At 37.5% G+C, this 21885-nt stretch overlaps 1 protein-coding gene across 2 annotated transcripts in view; it reads right to left on the reverse strand.

Annotated features, from left to right (window-relative positions):
* The window catches only part of ACSL3 (acyl-CoA synthetase long chain family member 3), a 47251-nt gene that overhangs the window by 13386 nt on the left and 11980 nt on the right, over positions 1 to 21885 (reverse strand). For both annotated transcript variants that reach the window (XR_014318121.1, XM_082767275.1), the window contains exons 3-11: positions 19498 to 19919; positions 13307 to 13484; positions 7520 to 7629; positions 5641 to 5779; positions 3746 to 3896; positions 3031 to 3154; positions 2705 to 2776; positions 1735 to 1874; positions 933 to 1105 (exon numbers count right to left, since the gene is read on the reverse strand). Coding sequence is in view for 1 of the 2 variants with exons in the window: in XM_082767275.1 (XP_082623401.1) it covers positions 933 to 1105; positions 1735 to 1874; positions 2705 to 2776; positions 3031 to 3154; positions 3746 to 3896; positions 5641 to 5779; positions 7520 to 7629; positions 13307 to 13484; positions 19498 to 19848 (1438 nt within the window). In the remaining variant the exon portion in view is untranslated. The remainder of the gene's footprint in view (positions 1 to 932; positions 1106 to 1734; positions 1875 to 2704; positions 2777 to 3030; positions 3155 to 3745; positions 3897 to 5640; positions 5780 to 7519; positions 7630 to 13306; positions 13485 to 19497; positions 19920 to 21885) is intronic.

Raw genomic sequence — 21885 nt, forward strand, 5'->3', positions numbered from 1 at the left:
AAGTTTAACGTTAATGTACACAATAGAACTTCCAAAAATACCAGTGGATGTATCAATGTAATACAGATGAATTCCTCATCCTGCACTAAAGTAGATGGCTATATTTACAGATAGCTCCAGCCACATCAACACAGCTCTGACTCTGTGTCCACATGGATCACACTGTAGAAACAGCACAACTTTTAATAGTGCTTGCTCGACTTTGAAATAAGCAACAGTATTTCATAGCAATTCAGAGATTCAGCATTTTGATTCACTTTCCTGGTTTCAATCCCCAGTGCTTCTGCATCCAGGCACCTTCCCAAATTACTAGAGTGATTTTTTTCCGCCTCCAAAACTACTGAAGAAGCCGTTACCAAAGACCTCCTGGAATAAAAGCCACATCCCAATAGTCTGCGGATGACTAAGGAACGATACATGTTCTACAATCTAGCATAATCGCAATGAACATCAGATATTTTTCATATGACTCCTAGCTGTATCGCACCACTGACAAAAACCAGCAGCTCTGTTTTTGCCACTGAATACGAGTGGAATTTTAGGATTAAAAAGCAACTGTAACCATGAAGTTCCATGTTATATAAAGCTAAAATTCAGCACAGGTTTTTGTATTCATTCTTTTTTTTTTTTTTTTTTTTCCTAACGTCTCAATATGCTCACCAAAATTAATGCTTTATTCAGTTCAACTAGTAAGCACAATACTGCCAAGATCTCATTCACGCTCTTAATAGTTTCTCAATTACAAATGAGAACATTGATTTTATATGTACCCCATGAGCTTTAGCACAACAAGTGAAACCTAGTACTCCTACTGTTTCATAAATTTTTTGATTAACAGCATTTCCTAATTATGTTTTAAGGCAAAAAACAAATGAAGGGACTGTCAAAGATTATCCCCACAGAGCACTCAGCAAGGATGCAGCTACACCAACCTTCAGTGATGGTTCCAGCTCCAGCTGATTCAGTTAGTCCATACCCCTGTCCTACAGGGCAACAGAAACAAATGTTCATAAATCGCTGGGTTGCTGCAGAGAGTGGAGCTCCTCCACAAAGCAGGATGCGAATTTTTCCACCTAGCAGCATTCGTACTTTCCGGAAAATAAGGCTAAAATACAAAGATGAGAATATGAATTTGTTGCTTAAAAACAAAAGAGCACCTGATCTTGTATTTAAGCTTTAAGTTTCATCCATCTTCATATAAACTTCAGAAAACCTTGCAGGAGCACATTTAAAGATTTTCCATAAAAAAACAACATTTCAAAAAATTATTTCTACATTCTGACTTGAAGATGGATTAAATATTTTGAAAGCATAGTCTTAGTAAGATGGTAAAGTTGTGATTTTTTCTTCAAAAATATTTTACATGAACTATAGATTTTGTAATTACCCTTTAGTCTGACTTCTGTGAAAATGTAAAGACTGCAAATATCTATAGCTTTCCTATCTTACCCAAGAACTGTGTAAACTCATCACTAAAGCCCTGATGAACATAATGCAATGAATGTAAATCAGCTTCAAGTTACATAAGTCTTTTAAATTATATCAGTAAATATTTAAAGCCATCTCACAAACTACAGATTTGTAGTTTCAATTTACAATTCATTACAGGCCTGTTCATGTTTTATTCCAAGGATGAACGTTAAAACAAAGAAAAGCATAAAAATTAGATACTGGTCATGTAGTAAGATTTTGATAAGTATTTTCTGATACCATTAAGAAAAAAGTTGAAATTACCTATCGCAAAGCGGGGTAGTGTAACCTTTGGAAATCTGCTCCATTTTGTAATTGTAGGCCAATATAAATAGATTCCGCTGGAAACTTGTCATTTCATTCACTTTATTCATGACATTTTTGTAGATCCGATCCATAATTTCCTGGTTATAAAAAGAAAAACTTAAACTCAAAGCAAGAGAAATCTTAAATTCAGTACAATAAAAAGGAAACAATCTAGAAAACCTAATGTAGGTCAGATGACCGACCACTCCCAGTTGCATTCGCTTCCACTACTAAAAAATAGCAAGATGCTCATATAAAGGAGGAAAGCAGAAATCTGAGCAGAAGCACTATTCAACCCCAAGCTCCCTACTGCTAACTATCCTTGTTCAATGAAGTATTACACGGGTATGAGTCCATTTCTCTTCACTACCACCGGATGCTCACTTCAAAAATTAGTGTGAAAGCCAGCACATTGCTTGCTAAACAGGCAAACACGATCTTTAACATATTACAAGGTGGAAACCTATTTTCTCTTCCCAGATAAGGTCTAATAAGGTAAAGAGAAGCCTGTGTCAAGGACTGTTTTTATTACATTGTGACTGTTTTCACATCATGTACATATTATTCCATAAGGTTTATATCTTTTTGCATACATGTGATTTAAAAACAGCGATCAGGAAGAGAGTACATATCATAAACATATAAATACACAGCATGTATGTACATAACCACACACACTTTTTATTATGATGAACAGATTACTGAAGTGCCAGTCTAATCCTCTATCCTATTTAAATCCTAATTAAATTTCTTCCAAGTTTGACACTCACGTGATGTATGTTTATCTTCAACATATAAATAAGTACCAAATATATTATTTTAAGCCAGCTTAAAAAATATTTTAAATGATCATTGCATTTATTTTACTGATAAAATTTGAATGATGAGTTTTATTTTTAACCGGTTATAACATTCTTTAGTTACTTACAGGAACAGCTGCCATTAGTGTTGGTTTAAGTGTAGTAACATCACCTTTGCTTCCTTTCTTTATTTTAGAGGACTAAAATGAAGAACAAGTTTACTAGCAGACATATTCAAGACTTTTGACATAAGAAACAACATAGCACATCTTCCAATCATTGTTATTTGAATTCTAATTTAAACAAATAACTGATACTCTGTTTCACAAGTTGTAGAAATGGAAATGTATTGCAATATCAAACAAACACACCGTATATATATACACACACACACCCCCAAATAAGGTCTGACACAAGTAATTTTCTAATACATGGGCTTATATCAACACTGTACCTGGTCAGCTAATGTCTGTGGTGAAGAGTAACCGATGCGGCATCCATGAGACAGACACACGAGCTCAGCACTCAGTTCCAGAACATGGGCAAGAGGCAAATAGCCAATATAGATGTCTTTTTCCCTGTAAAAAAAAATGTTAAGAAATAGGCTTATACCACACCATTAGAGTCACTAAGCTAAATTTATACAAAGCTTACTGAAGAACTAGAAAAGTGGAAGAATGCATTTGAGCTTATGAACGTATTTCAAATACGATGGACTTTGTTTCAAAGCTCTTTTATTACATACTGTAGGTTTATGGCATGAATGAAGTGTGATGTTTTCTCATCCCAAGACAATTAACCGTGTGTTATGGTTGCAAAGGCAGCTCTGTGGACAAGATTAAAAACTGCACCAAACAGAAAGAAACCACAGAATTTAACACTAACCAAAGGAAGTACTGCTTAAGGTAGCTTTCAACCACTCTACTGCAAGGCGGCCTCACAGGCTTTTGTGTCCCGGTCTTGCCCACATACAGAAGATGAGAGAGACAGCACATGGAGCAATCATGTCATTTAATGCAGTACTGGAAGATGCTCAGACATCAGTGCACAGTGTGATGCGTCAAAGACAAAGCAACATAAAACTGTTAATATTTTATACAATAATTCATCTAAAATTATATGCAGCTACCCAACTTCTTTATTTTTGTTAAGTAATTGTTGGTACGTACCCCAGATTTGGGATCCTTTCAGCCATTCCAGTTATACCAGCAATTATGTTGCAATGGGAGATCATTACTCCTTTGGGAATTCCTGTGGATCCACTTGTGTACATGATCACTGCAATATCTGAGGGTACAGGCCTGGCCTGCTGTTTGTTCCCTGTAATTGTCATTAAAAACAGAATATATGACATGCGGAAAGCCTATCAGATTGGGAGATCTTACACGCTAACATATTATAGCAATTGTTCTAATATAACATGACTATTGACATTACATTTTACTTTCATTTGAAAAGTCTGTGGGCAAGCTTAAGTGCCTTCAAGAAGAGCAGGGACTTCTTTGTGTGAGCTGAGCAATACTTCCAGCGATTGCCCTAGCCTAGGAAACAACTTGGTTCCTGTTACGTTTCCTGTATTCCTGCCGAAGACAGAAAAATGGGCAGATACTCAACTTCTCCAAAACGCCAGAGCTCCATATGCTTATGAAGCTATGCTGCAGTGGTTCCAAGCTGGCACAAGGCAAATCCGTATTTGCAAAGCTACTTTGTCATGCACTTGCAGCACAGAAGTCACACGCTGCCTCATCAAAGCGCTCACAGCAAGGCTCTGCTGGGCCAACATGACCTCCAATTTCTATAAATATTCAAGTTCAATAGCTTTAATAGGATTAAAGCATTTTTAAATACTTGCACTGAAAGCAAGAAAATATGAAAACAATTGCGTGTACTCAGAGGAAAAACTACATAATGTACAATACATGTGGCAAAGCACACACTGAATGAGAACAGTGAAAGCATATTTCCCACTCACTGAACCCTGTCCATCCTGTGCAATGACCGGCAGAGAGGAAACGACTTAACAAGAACCTCATTGATTTAATGTAACAAGCAGAACATGCTTGACCATAAAAAATTTCTTGTAGTATTCCATAATTTATGAGTGGTTAACTCAACAGAGGTAACGTTCCTTTATTGTATGCAATGCTTGAAAGACCGGAGGAAGAAGGATTAGACACCTTGTTACCCAGCAAATGCATTAAAAAGCCTCAAGGAGCTAATGAGTTGTAGCCATAATTTATTCTATTGGTGTTGATTCTATGATTCAATGCCTTCTTAAACAATTTTAATAGTAAACAAAATCGGTACATCAAAAAGGGAAAGCAATCTTTTTTTAAAAAAATTGAGAGGTTATCATGTTGGCAGCACAATTGCTATTCCCCTAAACTTCAACAGCAGGCAGATTAAACTCCCAGCCCACTCCTAAAACAAAATTCATTGCAACATTCACGTGCCTTCAATGATTAGAAGACTGAAATCACAAAGAACAAGAACAAAAGCAACTATTGAATATAATGAAACCTTAAGATACTAGATTTAGCAGCCCTTCAGTGCTAAGAGTAAAAGACTTTGTTATGACAAGTTAGTTAAAACACCTTCTGAAATTCTTTATTTCTAATTCTAAGAATGTTACATCGTTTGGAAATAAATTTCAAGAAAATTACATAGTAGATTGAGACTATTAGTCTTACAATAGCTGTGACCAAGTTCTACCTGGTTTAAATAGCTATTTTACATTTTGTTATTTGCGGATTTAACAGTATCGTATTACTGATGCCTTTTGCTTTTTATAAACGCAGAAGTATTTCTTCTGTGTATTCCAAATAACTTGTTTTTAATTCATCATTCATAAGAATGCATGCTAGATTTCTATCCTGGTCTAAATAGATATGTTAAAAATTATTCTTTGACATACATGACACTTGCTTGTGGAGAAGATGGTTTTTATTAAAAGCATTTTATCCACTGCATAATTTTCTGACGTGCAATCTTCCCAAATTTACTCAACAGGGTCAGAGTAGGACAATAATTTACATGATCCAAATGGAAAGAAAAGATAACCTACCAGTATCTGCCTTGGCACCCATGGCTTGCACGGAAGCCATGGTGTGAACAATGACACCCTTGGGAAACTCTGACCATGTTGTTGGTTTGCCATCCACTGTAATAATATGTCGCAGCAGTGGAACTTGAGAAACAATTTCCTGTGGAAATTCAGACATCAATCATGAAATTTGTGCCAACAAGAAAAAAAGAAGTTTATCTATTACACACATTAAAAAAGACAAAATATTTGAACATTTACAGTATCAGAGGATAAACCTATCTAGCTCAAACAGCTGCAAAGCTTGAAACTTTCCACATTTAGATATGTAGGATTAATTGAACTTTCCGCTTAGAAGTCCAAATTATTTTCCATCCATTTACTAATCTGGGTCTGATTTCAAGAAAAGCCTGCAAATAAGACTATGAAGATCAGAAGAGATAACTGACTTTCCACTCATAGAATACTGAGAGGAAAAGGTGCTGGGCAGCTGCCGACACCGAGATCATGACAATACTTTGGTTATTCCTTGTTTACTATGCTGTTTAAAATAACCAACAGCAAGCAAATAAACATAAAATGATTACGTAAGCAATAGTTAAGTATTTCAAACAAAACCCAAGTTTTAAGACAGTTATCAAAGTTGCAGAGAAAAAAGATGTTGTTATCATCTCTAGCAGATGCAGTTCATTCTCTTACAATGCACACTTCTTTCAGCTTGCAGTACATATGCTCTAGTAACTTGAGAGAAAAACATAAGGCTTGCAAAATTCCCTCTCAACATGCATCAATATTGCAGAGCTTTTAATTAAACAGCTCCTCTATGTGAAAGGTCTAGTTCCTCCAAAACACACTACGACCAGCCTCATGCAGGTTTGTTTTTCCATCTCTGTATTCTATCTGGGTCAGTAAGGTCTTGGAAACCAGTGGGCATCCTGCACTCCCAGCTTTGCTGAATGAACAGACCACCACAAAGTTACCACACATCACTTGTTTCAGACACCTCTTGGACTGGCAGTGACAACACAGGGGTAAGTTACATAAATTGTAAGAACTGTAAGTGCTGCAGGACTGTGGATGCCCTGGACAGTTAACCATGGAACAATTAATACACAATAATCAGCAGCTGACACTAACTCAATCATACTCTTAAAGACCTAAACCTCTGGAGAAAAGAGCAACTGGGTCTGAGAAGTTCTCCTTACGAAAGCAGTTAAGGAACTTCACTGGTCATTTACAGCACTTTGGAGTTTGAAGCAAGGCATCTAAGTTTCTGCAGTCTCCCAATTGCCCAGGATCACAAGTGGTTAAGGCATGAAATTAAAACCCTTAATTACTCCTACCATGTTGCTGGGATTTATTTAACAGAAAATATTCTATTAAATACAAAATACATTTGGGGGGGGATTTTTTTTTGGACTATACTAATGTTTGTTAAGCTTTCTCTGCGCTAGAAAAGAGTTCTGACTTTCTGAGCATTCATCTTTAGATTTAAGGGCCATTCTCTCCTGGGAAAACATCCAAGGAGTATGATCACTTTTAGCTATTCATATATAGTTTATACGTTTTTCTGTTCTTCGTATTTCCTTCAAACTGTTGATTTTACAAGCACTAAATCCACCCAGAAACCACAGAATTTCCTGGTAAAGGTGTTGTTCCAGGCAGGATTACAGATCTTCAGCAGTGCGAATAGCTCATTGTGTTCTCAGAAGTCATTTGGGAGCTTAAATCCCAAAGCTGACTTTTTCTGTATATGAAGATAGATACAAAATTCATGTTCTATAAGAACTGTCTGCACTACAGAAAGGCAATAAATCACTGTTCCATACAGCTACCAGGCCTTTTACCAGTGATGAGATACCCTGGAGAAAGGCACACAAATAACAATAAGTTTTCTGACCTTCAATTTTGTTTGCATCAGTTCTTTACTAGTAATGATGGTGGTCACCTCCGTTTCGTTGAGCCCATGTACTATCGCTGCGCCTCCTAGAGTAGCGTACAGAGTAACAACTGAAACAAAGAAAAAGAAAAAGGTGAATCTTTGTTTTACACTGTCACGTACAGCTTTATACCAAAGGGCTGAGATTAACCTGTTCTAAGTTAGGCAAAACAGTAAAACTATTTGTCAACTAATAGGAAGGTGGTGTAGTCTTGTACTTTAAAAATACACATTATGAGGATTTAAATACAGCATAATTTTCAGTTATTCACAGGGGGAACAAAAACCAAATATTGTATGCGTGACTGTTTGCTACTTTTCATGCTCTAGTTTGTAGTATATAACCATATTACCCTTTGTAATTCTCTTCTAGATCTACTCTCTCATCTTCATGGTTTTTACCATTTTAAAAGTACACATCTGTTCTCAATTTAATAAATACACTTTTATAGTCCTTTTGTACACAGGCAAGAAACAGTATTAATTTGACTTTTCAGAATTCCTATACTCTTGTCACTAGCCTCGTACAACAGAGTGCTAAGAAGAAATTATTAGACTATTGTTGCACGTCTTACCAGCAGATTAGTTCCCTTACTTGGCAATAAATCCGTGACTATCATACTCTCCCATCTATTTAAAACAACAAAATTAAGGTTTAATCACCACAACCACAGCATTGAACTGACACCATGAGAATACAGAACAGTAAGGTAAGAAAATATTGAGGAGATGGACTATTAGAAAAGCGACATTTCTGGTATTTAAGGGCAGCTCATTAGTGATAGTGTTAAACCACAGTTATTTCAGATTAACGATTTTAAAACCAGATTCCATCTCCTGACATTTTTATGGAATCTGCATGAGAAAAGAAAGGCAGAGACTGGGAGGGAAAGAAAGGCAGCTCAGAAAGGAAAAGAGATATTACTCTCTCTCAAAAAAAAAAAAAAAAAAAAAAAAAAAAAAGTGATTTCCTGTTTTCCAAGCAAAATGCTAAATAGGGGAATAGCACTGTACTACAGCTCACCTCCTGAAAAATGTGAAAGATCTGATATCACAATTACTGAGAATCACAACATCAGTGCTGGAGGTCCTATCACATTAAGTATCTGAATTTAACTAAATTTAGCCAAAAACTTCAACACAGCAATATTTACTAGAACAAGACACCCTGTTACAAATTAGGGCTGCACTGCAGCAGCAGATCAAACTCCATTGTATCCTGAGGATTTGAAATCCATGGGGTTAGTAACTCAGTTTAGCAGAGTCAAGAAGAACTCAGAAGCAGACATTTCTTACACAGAGAAGTAAATAGCTGACCTCTACTTATTTTTTCCTCCTTAAACAGTCTATCATAGTTCAGAACTGTTGCAGGGCAAATGCACATGCACTGTGTTTTCTTTAATTTGGTGGGAGCAAAGTCCAGAAGAGTGCCTCTACAAGTTCCCACGAGCTCTCCCTACTTACTTCGGTGACCCCTGCTATATAAACATCTAGCAGAAATTCAGTTTCGCCAAGCCAACAAGCACAACCGAAACGCCACACTGCTTCTAAAGAAAAAGTAGAATCTCCAAACTAACCATTTATGTAGTTAATTACTCATCAACAAAATAAATACATCAAAAACAACCTCGAGTTGTGCGATAGAGGAAAGAAATAGACAGATAAACCATTTATAAAATGGTGTCTGTCCACAAATGATGTCATGGAGAGGAAGAAACTGAGCAGTGACTGACCTGTGAAACTCTCACTTCTCCGTAATGGCACCTAATTTTTTTTTCCAGCACGTCTGAAAATTGTTTAGGCATTAGCCCTCCCTTCCTTTTTGTCTTGAAGATATACCAAACCCCTAAGGGATTATCTTTCGTGCATATCTTTACATATGCAATAGTAAAAGCAAGTCTTAAATTCAAAACAAATTTCAATTTCTGCTACAGATATTTTCTTTTTTCTGTTTTTCCGCTAACAATCCAGTTCTACCTCTGGCAAATGCAAGACTTACATAGTTTCAAATGATGCAAAAACAACAAACAAGAACATAGAGTATTTCTCATCATCAAACCACTTTTTCTGTGTGAGTAACACACAACATAAGAATTACTTTCTCCATTTTAACTCTCAAATACAAAAGACACTCTCTCCAGCGCCAGGTACAAAGCATGTGAACCTGTTCTGTTAGCAAGAATTCTGTGCACGTACCATCAGGTTTAAAACATTTCATATTCAGCAAGTGTCACAACACTACCAGGGCAGTTGCAGTTAGCTGTTGCGATATCTGAAAACCAAAAAATGTTAATACAGGCAATTTCACAATGCCTTGCCACACGACTACTTCAACAAAAGCTGAGTTTTACCATTCATTCAGCAAAACGACTGCATGAATGCTGCAGGGTAATGTTATCACCTGCCAACACAGAAGTCACAACTCCACATAAGATGACATACAGCTCACATGCTAAACACCACGTCAGACAGCAGACAGTGTGCTGAAGCACATCTCAACAAGGGAATTTAAAACATTAGCACAACAAAACCAAAAGCATATGCATACTATTCTACACACATGACATCCAGCCACTCACTATCTTATTTTTTTCCCCAAAAATTATGAAATCTTCCTAGTATTCATAAACTTACTTCACTTCCAATGTTAGAATAACTGATGCAAGCCTTTTTATTTTATTCCCAGGACAATCACTGAGAATCTAATATCCCAAAAGTGCTAAAAGGGAACTGACACAGTGTACTAGAAGTGTAGTTACAAAGCAACACATTTGAGAACAGCCTGTGCAGATAAATCTCTGCTCTGGAAGGAAAATTAGCAGCAGTCATTCAATGAAGAGAGGATCAAAAATACTGAATGTAGGTAGGAGGGCGCCTGGGAAGATCACACAGTCCAACCACTTGCTCAAAAGAGGTGCTCAGGCCTGTATCCACTCCAGTTTTGAGCTTCTCCAGGGATGGAGATTTCACAATGCTGCTCGGCTCCTGTTCTGGTATTTAAGCACCCTCACAGGGAACAAGTTTTCCCTATTATCTAATCAAACATTTCTGTGTTTTAACTCACGTCTGTTGCCTCCTGTCTTCTCAGGACACACCTTTGAGCAGAGTCTGGCTTCGCCCCCTGCATGTTCCCATTACGTAGATTTATTTAGTCAGCACTGAGATCTCAACTCACTTGTCTTAATGCTGAGCAGACCCTTTCCCTCAGCCTCTCCTCATACGTCATGTTTTCCAACCCCTTCATCACCCCAGCAGCCCTCCACTGGACTCATTCCAGCACATCACTGTCCTTCTTCTACAGGGAAGCCCCACACTGGACACAGCACTGTGGATCTGGTCTCAGCAGTGTTCAAACAGAAGGGAAGGATCATTTCCCTGAACCTACTTGCTGCCCTTGTGCTACCACTGCCCAGAATGCCGATGGCCTTCACTGCGACAACTCACAACGTGCTTGTGTTTAACTCACTGTTCCCAGGGACCTATAGGTCCTTTTCTGCAAGCTGCTCTCCTCCCAGCTTTGTCCCAGCCTGTACAATAACAGCTGTAAAATAACAGCATGCTGTTATTTTCATACAGGTGCAGGAATTTGTAGCTGCCTGTGTTGAACTTAAAGTTCCTGTCAGCCCACTTCTCCAGCCAGCAAGGTACCTCCTCAGTAAAGGCATTAAACAACAGTGGTCTCACCATCAATCCCAAAAGGCCGGCAGCTAACTCTGTGCTGCTGATCACAGGCTTTCCAGCTAACAGCCCAAGGAATTTTCCATCCATTGTATCATGTACTCAGCCAGTCTTTATCTCACTAGTTAACTGAGCAGATACTATGGGAGACCCTACCAAAGACCTTGCTGAAGTCACAGTATAAAACATCCACTCTTCCCCCTTGCCCAGAGAGACAGTCATCTCATCATGAAAGGCAAAGAGGCAGATGTGGAAAAGGTATGGGCTACAGTAGCTTATCCTGTAAATAACCTGACCCTTAAAGCTGAGGGGATAATACAGCATAAGGGAATACACAAAATAACCATTCAGAACTGCGTGAAAACTGCTTTATAGTCATAACTCTACGGCTTATCAAGCAAATGGTTAGAACAGAGAGGGATCATTTTAGATACAATTCTGCTAGGCTTACTTCCAAAATCTGCATGATACACATCTTCGGTGTAGGTCAGTGGTAAACCACAAATTTCTGCACATCTGGCTTTTCTGACCTGGTTCTTAGTAAAGAGGATTAAACATGGTATGGGATAGGAGAGGCCAAAGACCACAAAGAACAGCAGCTTTTAGGGTGTCCTTTGTGAAAATAAGGGATGCTTCATGGAGAATGCCCCCACCACAGGCCTGCAGTTATGTGGGTGGCATATTAAGGCACAGCAATGAAATGGACATCAGAAAATAACGCCTATACCAACCCGAGATCAGCACTTGATGGGTTTCTTCGCAAGACACTTAGGCCTAGAGCTCCTGCACACATCCTTGTGCCTATGCTCAGGCTAAGATAGGGCACACAGCAGGCTTTCTGCCTTGGCTGGGATTCATCTCCAACACCTCGTGGCCCCTTTATGAGGAGAGGGGAGCAGCCTGGCCTCACATCTGTCTCTGTGTGGCGCTGCGAAGTGAAGCTGTGTGAGGACAGCTCCAGCCTGGTCTGCTGCCCTTCAGAAGGCCCCTCCAGCACAGCCTGCAACCAGCCCGTGTACACAGCCAGCACCTAACTGCCAGGAAAGCACCTTCTCCTTGAACTGAATCTGCACTGCCCCACTCGTAGTGGTGTCAGCAGTGAAATCCCAGAGGACTAAAGGATCGGTAACCAGAAGTTAGACCGTCACCAGACAGAAGAGCCCAGAAGACATCTCTCTTACAGTCACTGCGTGAGAAAATAAGGGGCGTCATCCAGCTCAGAGAGCTGAGTCTCAGACCACTGCCAGGGTTAAGGATCCAGTTACTGTATGATTAAACCAGATACTATCAATGAGAGTGAGACTGACTTTAAATAGCTCACCAAAACTAAACATAGGACAGCAGTTTCTGAAGTAGCAAGTAGGACTCAGGGCCATTCTCAAACAAAGTCTCAGATTAGCATTCAAGTAATATTAGAATTCGGTAAATGACAAAATGGACTATGAGAAAGCCAAGAGGCAGAAAGAAGAGATAGCAAAATGAAAAAAGTATCAGTCTCTGCTTAAGGCATGAATTAAGGAGTGTCTTACAGCTCAGTAGATGAGTTACTAAGCAGATTTTAAATCAGAAAGAGCTCTCTGAAGTAAGTTCATGACATACTCATTCCTTTTCACTTTTTAATGTGATTAACTAAAATCAAAATTGAAGAACTGACAAAATGCCCAGTTAAAATAAAACTTAGGCACAGATGAAGGTTTGACGTCAACTCCTTAAATTGAGTCAACGCATTCATGTGCGATTTTTGTTTGTTTGTCTTTAGGAACTTGGGAATCTGTACTGATTTGAGATTAGAAGAAAACAAACCTCTCTCAGAAATTCATTGAGCACTATGTATTTACTGAAACCATACTCCAGCAGCAAACACATACAGGTTCCCCCATTTAGTAAAGCAACTACCAAGTACACAGTTTCTACCTCATGCGGTTTTGTGGGTTTGTTTTTAATTTTTAAGTGTTCTATATAAACATCATATAAACTTTTATTAGTGTGTAAAGTGAAGAAAAAGGTTTATTTTCAGATCGCACTGTTAGGTTAAAAGACATTAAAATCCCAGGAAAGCCTCATACTTACGCTGGTAGTTGCACATGAAGCAGGCTTGTGCTGCAATCATCCACTCAGCTCTAGTCTCACAGAAGATAGCAATGTTGGTCTTTGGTTGCTGACCCAACACTGCTAAGCCATTTCCAAAATTAACAGCTTTAACGTATACATCTTCATACGAAAGCCAGGTGTACTTGCCAAGGATGACCTAATAAGGACAATAAATTCAATTTAGAAAACAAAAAGCCTTAGCATATGCCCTACTTCATCTTTAGCCACATGAATAAACCACAGATGTTTGAAGTAAAAACTGTTTGAATTATAATACCACTTCATTCAATGTAATGAATGATGTTCTTCCCCAAGATTACAGGGGCTATGGAAGCTCCAACACAAATACTGTGACATCTCTGTGCACGTTACCACCTCTGTGGCTGTTCTCACAACAGGAGAACACACCATTCCCACTGTGTCCTACGCAGATATGATACTTAGGTGTTAATCTGACGAAAAACACCAAGAAAACTGTAATTCAGAAAGCACTATCAATGGGTTCTTGGTCAGAAATTGTGAAATTCTCTTCCCTTTGTTTGTTCTGAAACTAATGTCGGGGGAAGAGTAATCTCCTTGCCATTTTTTACTGCTAAAACAAAAGTGGGACAGCAGACTGGACAGGAAATTACTGGCAAATATCAGCACTGAAAAGCCATGTGGAAAAAGTTAAGCAATCTCATTTTTCTTCATCATGGGAAAGCTGTTGCACAGGAAAATTGAATCTGAATTTACAGTTCACTACCTAACAGGTTTCTGTGCGTACACTTGCACTTTGTGGTACCATTTTCTCAAAGAGCAACAGGTTATTCTGAGGATATCTTAGAAATTTTCACATACAGATGCACTACCAAATGTTTTGCACTGAAAATTCAGAGTCTAAATGATTATACCTTACCTGGCTAGTTATACAAGCACCCTGACAGTTTTGGAACATATTTTCATTGGCCAATTATTTCAGACCTTTCCTTTCACTACAATGCATTAACAAAAAAAAGATTAAAAAAAAAAAAAAAAAAGAAAATGTCTCCCTCATCACCCCATTCTGTTTTCCAGACTTAATTCTTCAAATTTAACTAAATTTTGATGTTGTAGGCTATAAAATCTAACTTTTCTGACATCTCTAAGGCTGTATTTCCAAACTTCCTAACAAAATGGATTTGAAAGTCTCTTTCAAATTTTAATAGAACAGAAAAATAAATTCTAATAGAATTCTTTTATCAAAACACTTCGTCACGATAATGACTGATGTTAACCTCTGAAGAACTGCGTTGTACTCCCTACAGCCTTGTTGCATACTGTTCGTTAACGTACACGTTCGGCAAGGCAATGCTTTCTTAACTCAGGATAGACACAGAAGAAGATGCTTAGAAATTTCACAAGTGTTTTCATTAGAAAATATCATTTATCAAAACAGGAAAGCAGTATTTGCCATCAACAGCAACACTCAGCGATTCCACAAAAAATAAGCACATCTCACACGAATTATCTGCTCAGGATTTCCTGTCTTATTTACAGAGTTTGCTTCAGCAGCAAGCAGGCTGTTCAAGAGCCCAAAACCTTAAGATGACTGCCAATTCCTCTGCTGTACCTGGCAGAGAACCAGAGCAGTGATGCCACCTGGTCACACGCAACACCACGGGCAGTGCCTGGGTACCGGCTGGTAGGATGCCAGGGAGGACCTAAGACTTCATCTGGTTGACACACTACGGCAGTTCTGGTGTGGAAATATTTTCATCTTTCCAAATAAAAGACTGCACATTTTCCAGTCCATTAAAACGTCAGTCACTCCCAATTCTAATTTCAGTTTGGGGTGTTCTTCCCCCATACTCAGTATTTTTGACAGACTCGCAAATTCTTGGTAAAACTCAGTTTCCACCACCTTACGCTACTTCAGAATGGTATCAGAAGGCCTCACTGCTGCTTTCCCTTCTTCAGACATTAAACAACCCACAGACAGGGCAGGGCCTAACACACTGGAAGCCACATTTCCGAAGACCACTGATGTATGGCCTCTTCCAATCAGGCTATGTTGACGTCTACCTTTGCTGCTGCTTTCCATGTATTGAAATTTTCATGTCCTCTATACCCTCCCTATAACGTATTCATAGACTGCCTCTGTCCATATGCCTCCTTCTTCTGGGCATCCCTGTACGCTTCCTTTGGGGAACATAGAGCAGGTTTTGGTTTCTCTCACCCTTATGTTTGAGTCCTGGTCTCCAAATGCATCTCTCTCCTTGGCCCTTCCCTCAGCAGCTTTTCACAAATATTTTTTCCCTGTACAGTTTGTATTGTAAACAGCCATTAAGACTGATGGTAAGCACCATCATCTTTTGAGTGTCCACACACATGCTTTATTTTACAGCTTTCGGAACTTCTTCCTACTTACACATGTAAGGAACATAACGGTCCAAGAGTTTGCAGGAGAAGGGCCCAAGCAGCCAAAATTATTCGTAACCAATTAAACAGACATATAAAACCAAGCATTAAATCAGAAGCAACAGATATCTGAATGTTTTCTTAGAAATAGCATATTAATAGAAAAATGCTGCCCTCTAGTGCATTCAGTTTTTAAATACACTTAACTGCAAGTTATTAAAATATTTAAATTATGTACTTCGGTGCACTGGACAATATTATTAAATATCAGTACTGTGTTAATATTTGGAAAGCTGTCAAGCTTTTAAAGAATAAATATTTGCTACTTGATTAACTTTTTTTTTTTTAACCTGGGATTTAGGGCAACTGTATTCACATCCTTAGTGTGACAGTGGCATAAAACGATCTCAAAGAAACAGCAGGTGCACGGAGAGCCACAAAGCTACCCGACCTCAGTCACCACCCACAATCTTCTGAAAAGTAGCTTATAAGGTGCAAAGAATCTCAGCTACAACTTGAAAACCACTGATCATGAGTTAAATATATTTCATGGTAGAAAAACGTATTAAAAATGCAAAAGAGGGTGTTTGAAATGTCTACTTTTGGCCTTATTTTACATGAAAACATGGATTGTTACTCAACACTTCTGGGGGGAAAAAAACAGCCTAAGGTATTACTTACATAAGAGCACCCTATGTTTTTCATCATCATCAACTACCCTTGTACTGCTCAACGACTTGTCATAGCAAGATCCTTCTTGCAGCCCCACAGCAGGTTTCAGTACCAGCTAACCTGAGCATCATTTCTTACAAGGAACAGGTTGCTACCTTGCTGCTCATCTCCCTCTTTCTAGATTGCTTTATGGCAGTGTTAGAGAGCACAAAATTCACATTACGAAACCCCTGCCACCATAACCACCAGATAACTACCTGCACGCTTCATTTCCTGCCTCTGTTTGCACTTAGCAGACCAGGACAAGGCTATGAAACAGCAGGCTCTTTAGCCTCTTTGATGACGTTCTTTGCAAGCATTTTGTGGCCATCAAAGTACACCACCTCAGCTGGACCACTGCTGCTCACATGCTTACTGGTTCAAAAGAGCCTGACAGGTTTTAGAAGCATCCCTTTCCCCTACCAAAATCATGTCATCTTTTCAAAGTTGTGTCTTGTTCACTATGCTTCCACTAATGCTGCTCTTGATTACCAATTCTTTATCTTTTTTTTTTTTTAAAGCAACAAACAAAAGTAAACAAATGAAAAAAAAAAAGACACCTCCAGAAAATTATGAAAATAGAGCAGAAATCTACAAGCCAACAAAATCCACATACCAGCATATATGATATCAAGCACATGACAACGAAACCTATAGCTAAGGTTATACAAAATAATCAACCAGCAGAATAAAGTGCACCTTATGGGCACCAAATAAAGTTTAAAAACTTATAAACTCTGCACTTCTTCCTCAAGTTCTTACATCTTAACTCAAGGATTTTATCCTGACTTGAATACATACTTTATGAAATTGATAGTAGGTTATTTCATCCCAACATTAAAACATTTTTTATGAAATTTTTATTAGGTATGCTGTCAAATCTTTGTATTAAAGGACACCATAGAAGGAAACAGGAACATTGACTACGTAGGAAAATTTATAGAATGCAAAAGCAAGCAGAAGAATATGTTTTGGTTGTTTTTAATGTCTATGAATTTCTGATTTTTTGGCCAGTAAAAAGGAATAACTCTTACAAACAGTATCACAAAAATTGAAGAAATTACGGATTATCACAGATACCATTGCTCTCAGAAGATATTACAGTAGTACGTGATCTTAAAGATGTTAAATATCTAGCTTTAAATAATTTTGCTAGCGCGAGTTATTAAGTGTGCATACACTTAGTTCTTCTAAGAATCAGAAGCTCGCTTTCAGGGGATATTTATTTACCCAAATAATTTCTCATTAATTAGGCTAATCTAACTCCGTGCAATTTGCACATCAGAAAGACACCTTCTAACAGATTATGCAATTCAGTACACAGATCCACAATTTGCATTGAGATCTGCCACTGACTTGCAGAAGATCTCAGAAAAATGTATCAATCATTCCCACCACTCCATTCGATTTCTGGAATGGAAAAAAATAACAAGTTTTGCAACTCCTATAATATATACAAATTATACGCATTACACATAAGAATTAAGAACTGTCATGTACCTTTTCAAAAACTTGCACCAAATAAACCTTAGTCTTTGCCTTCACTAAAGGGAAGCAAGCAATAACAAAGATATACGGTATGGAAGAAAAAATTCAAAGGAAGAGAACCCTACCATTCAGAAACAAAGGCACCTTGTGAAATTTTCACGTTTACTCACTTGCTAAAACATGCTACGAGATATTAAGAAACACTGTATTCCTAATGGAAAAATAAAATAAAAAAGTAAAGTTACGTGATAATGCCACAACCTGGAACAGAGTACTGCTAGGGCAAGCATGGTAACCGACCAGAATGAACTGCTGTGTCAAGCTTAGATAGAATTACCTAGCTTAAGTAATTTCTGAGCCTAAAACCAAGTAATTTAAGTAGGTCAACATCAACATTCTTCAACTTTCCACTATTCGGAATGAATTGCTTGCATAATGGGAAAGGCTAAAACTCCTAAGTTCTTAAGTCTTATGCTACTAATTATATTTGAAGAACAGAGCACAGATCATCCGCAGCCAAAATTCTGATCTGTGCTCAAAGCCCAGTTTGCACAACATGAACTTCTTTCTGTTTCTTTACAGGACAATGAAGTAAGAAAACATGCATCAAAACAGATTGTAGGTTAAACAGCATTTACCTCAGTTAAAATTAATGTCCGAGAGGAAGCTTCACTAACAAAGCTTCTGTAAAGATTTTAACATAATTTTGCCAGGCACTGACATATAAACCAAATTCGACTTTAAGCATTAAGCTCCTATATCAGAATTAAAGGATTCTTTAAACAATATAATTTTATTATATAAAGATTTTTTTTCTTCTATAGGAAAACTGATCTTAACCAAGAATTGTCTTAAGAGCATGTAGTTAACTTCTAATACAGAAACAAAGAACTTGAACACTTATTTGCGCATATATGTATATCCTCTTTAGGGTACCTTGACTCGCTTCTTGAGGCAAAACTACATTTTTAAATGCCTCTGAACAAACATGAATCAGCAACCAACAACACAGGCTTGAACTAAAAAGGCTACAAAAACTTAATTCCCTCCAAACGAAGTTTTATACTGAAATTGCATCTCCCTCCCCACACTATGATTACAGATTAGCAGAGGAGTAGTTGGGTAAACCTGTTAATCCTTAATTTATAATTAAGTTCACTGAAAAGGCACATCTGAGTATAAAGCATCTACTAATTTTCTCTATTATATCTAACATAGTTCAGAATAATACAAAGGGAAACCTTTTTTATTCACCTAAAATAAAAACTTTAAAGCCTCTTACGTCATCTGCTATTTATTTTTTTATTTTTTTTTTTAAATAAACACATTTGTGCTTTTTTTTTTTTGGCTGAAACTCTTTGTGCTTTTTTTTTTTTGGCTGAAATTCTAACAAAGGATATCTACCCAAGAATGCAAAAAGAAGTTTTAGATTTCTTTTATGGGAATTAGACAACTTAATTCTTTCCACAACTACATAATCTAAGGAGACAAACTTTCTTTTTTCACACAATTTGCTTCGCTGGGCTAGAACTGTTGCAACAGAAAGCAAACATTTTGAAAAAAGATCTTGAAGACAGACAGCAAAAACTTACCTTTTTAAAAACCTTTCCTGACGGTTGGATTTCATCTTCCTCTTTCAGGATTTCACGTGTTCCCAAGAGCTTTTTGTCCTTAAATTTCGTTTTAGCATACTTAAAAACTTTGTCGAGTGTGTCACACCCAGGATATAAAACTGAAGCTAGGCAATGTAGACTGTTAACAGACCTGTACGCACCCCCAGGTTTGTTATTCACAGGTTTAGCTTTCACCTGCTTGGCTTTTGCTATAGCCTGCCTTGATCCTGAAAATATGTACCATGGAATGTACGTTACAACTGAGTACACCAAGATTATAAAGTTTATAAACTGCAGAAGAATGGGGTTGATGTTATGCTTCAACTTCATTTTGGCGGCCTCTGAAGGTTACAAGGGAGAGTCTGACAACATGGATCAATCAGACAGGGATCCAAAAAGACCTGAGAGAAAAAAAAATAAAAAAAATAATCAGTAAACTCTATGTACACTGGAGAAAAAGGGGGTATTTTCAGACATGTTATTACAATCTACTTCAGAAGTAGGCCTTTTTAATGCAGAAATTAGGCTAAAAGTCTTAATCCTTAACACAAACGTCACAAGGCACTGATACATGAGGAAACATTTCCATTCCCATCTAACAGACTGCAGTACTGATTAGTATTTTTCTTTTGATACTGTACAACACAAATACAGAATTGTTAAGGAAGTCGGGACTTGGGGTTTTAGTTAAATTACACATAACATTTTGAGATAAATATAGACCATTCACATATTCAAAAGATTCTCTCCAATCACACCAGAAGTCCTCTATGCCTGTTCTACCTAGTGATCTGCACGTCCTTCAACTGGAAACAATCAACCTCCATACAAGCCCTAAAAAATAAAAAAAAAAAATAATGCTACTATTCTAAAAATGGGAACCCTACTCACTAAGTATGTTCAAATGCTTTCCAAGCATCATACAGACTGGGACACCTACCTAAGAATCTTCTGTTCCTAGAGACTTGCAACACTTTTTTTTTTTTTTTTAAAGTATCATTTACCACATCTAACAAAGACGATTCAACTTCCTACTGTGTTCTACTGTGGAGGAAAGAAATTATCTAAACAAAAGATCCACAAAATCAAAAAAAAAAAAATTTAAATCATTATGGGAAATCAGGGGCAATTGTCTCAATGGCTGAAGATGAATTTCTGCAACAGTGAATGAGCTACCAGTTACAAAAATCATTGTTTTACACATATAAGCAAAATAAACAGTCTGACTATAAATACATTTCGTTTAGTTAACCGTTCAAAGGTATTGATACAACTACATTAAGAGCAATAACATAAATCAAAAGACTAATACTGATGTATATGTAAGATGCACAAATTTGAGTGTTTTTTTTTTTCCCTAAATGAAGTTTTCATTCATAAAATACAATGCCAATACTGTTTCATTTTTGGTGATGTCTTACAACATTCACTGAGTTTGAAAATGCTAAAAAAAAATGCTAAAAAAAAAATAATGCTTACAGATGATTCTTCCACAGTAATGGAAAGAAAACTTGCTTCATTACGAATCTTAGATGTATAGGTCCTTTTTTAAAGGAATCAATCCAATATTCTCCATTCGTAGGATGGGATTAATTCTACCTTTCTCTAAATTAATTTCTTAGAATGCCAGCAAAAATACTTCAGTATCAACTTCTTCCCTAACAAGCTACTGTAACCTCGTCACTAACACTTCCTGACTGTAGGCAGTACGGCCCCCAGACCATATATACTTAAACAAAACATGGGAGCTCTTCATAGCAGAGACTTAAGGGATCAAGCAGCAGCAGGGCAAAGGGATTTAAAACCAAAAATGGAACAATGCATACATTTTAATTTTCAGATCAAAGGCAAAACAAGTGATGACATAAACAAAACACTTAAGTAGGCTAAAGGGTAAATTCAGTAATCGTTTGAAGAGACTTATGTTCTTAGGCTGTCACTGAAGGATACTTAATGGAAATAATCATGTGCCAGCCAATAAGCTACTGCAGTCCAGAAAAATTATGTTGCTGTTGATGGCAGCACAGAATGTGATGTTTTAAAACAGGATCCAGAGTTCACCAAACGTTCACCTGTTTTACGTAAAGGTATGCATTGTACTATAAACTTGACTGGCCCAGCTCAGGGAAAGGAAGAGAAGACGTGTTTTTTCTTTTCTCCTTATAAAGCTGGAGAAGTTCTTTGTGTCTACGAAGTAGAAAAAGAGTTTAACCACCGTGACAAGAAAAGACAAGAACAACTGACTTAATATCGTTTGGACAATTCTTCAAAAAAATTCCCTGACAAATAAACAGGCCTGTCCCAAAAACATTCCCAGTAGGTTTCATAACTTTCAGGGAAGCACCGAGACCTTCTAGAATAACAGCT

Source organism: Aythya marila (assembly GCF_965140915.1).
Source record: "Aythya marila genome assembly, chromosome: 9".
Taxonomy (NCBI): Eukaryota; Metazoa; Chordata; class Aves; order Anseriformes; family Anatidae; genus Aythya; species Aythya marila.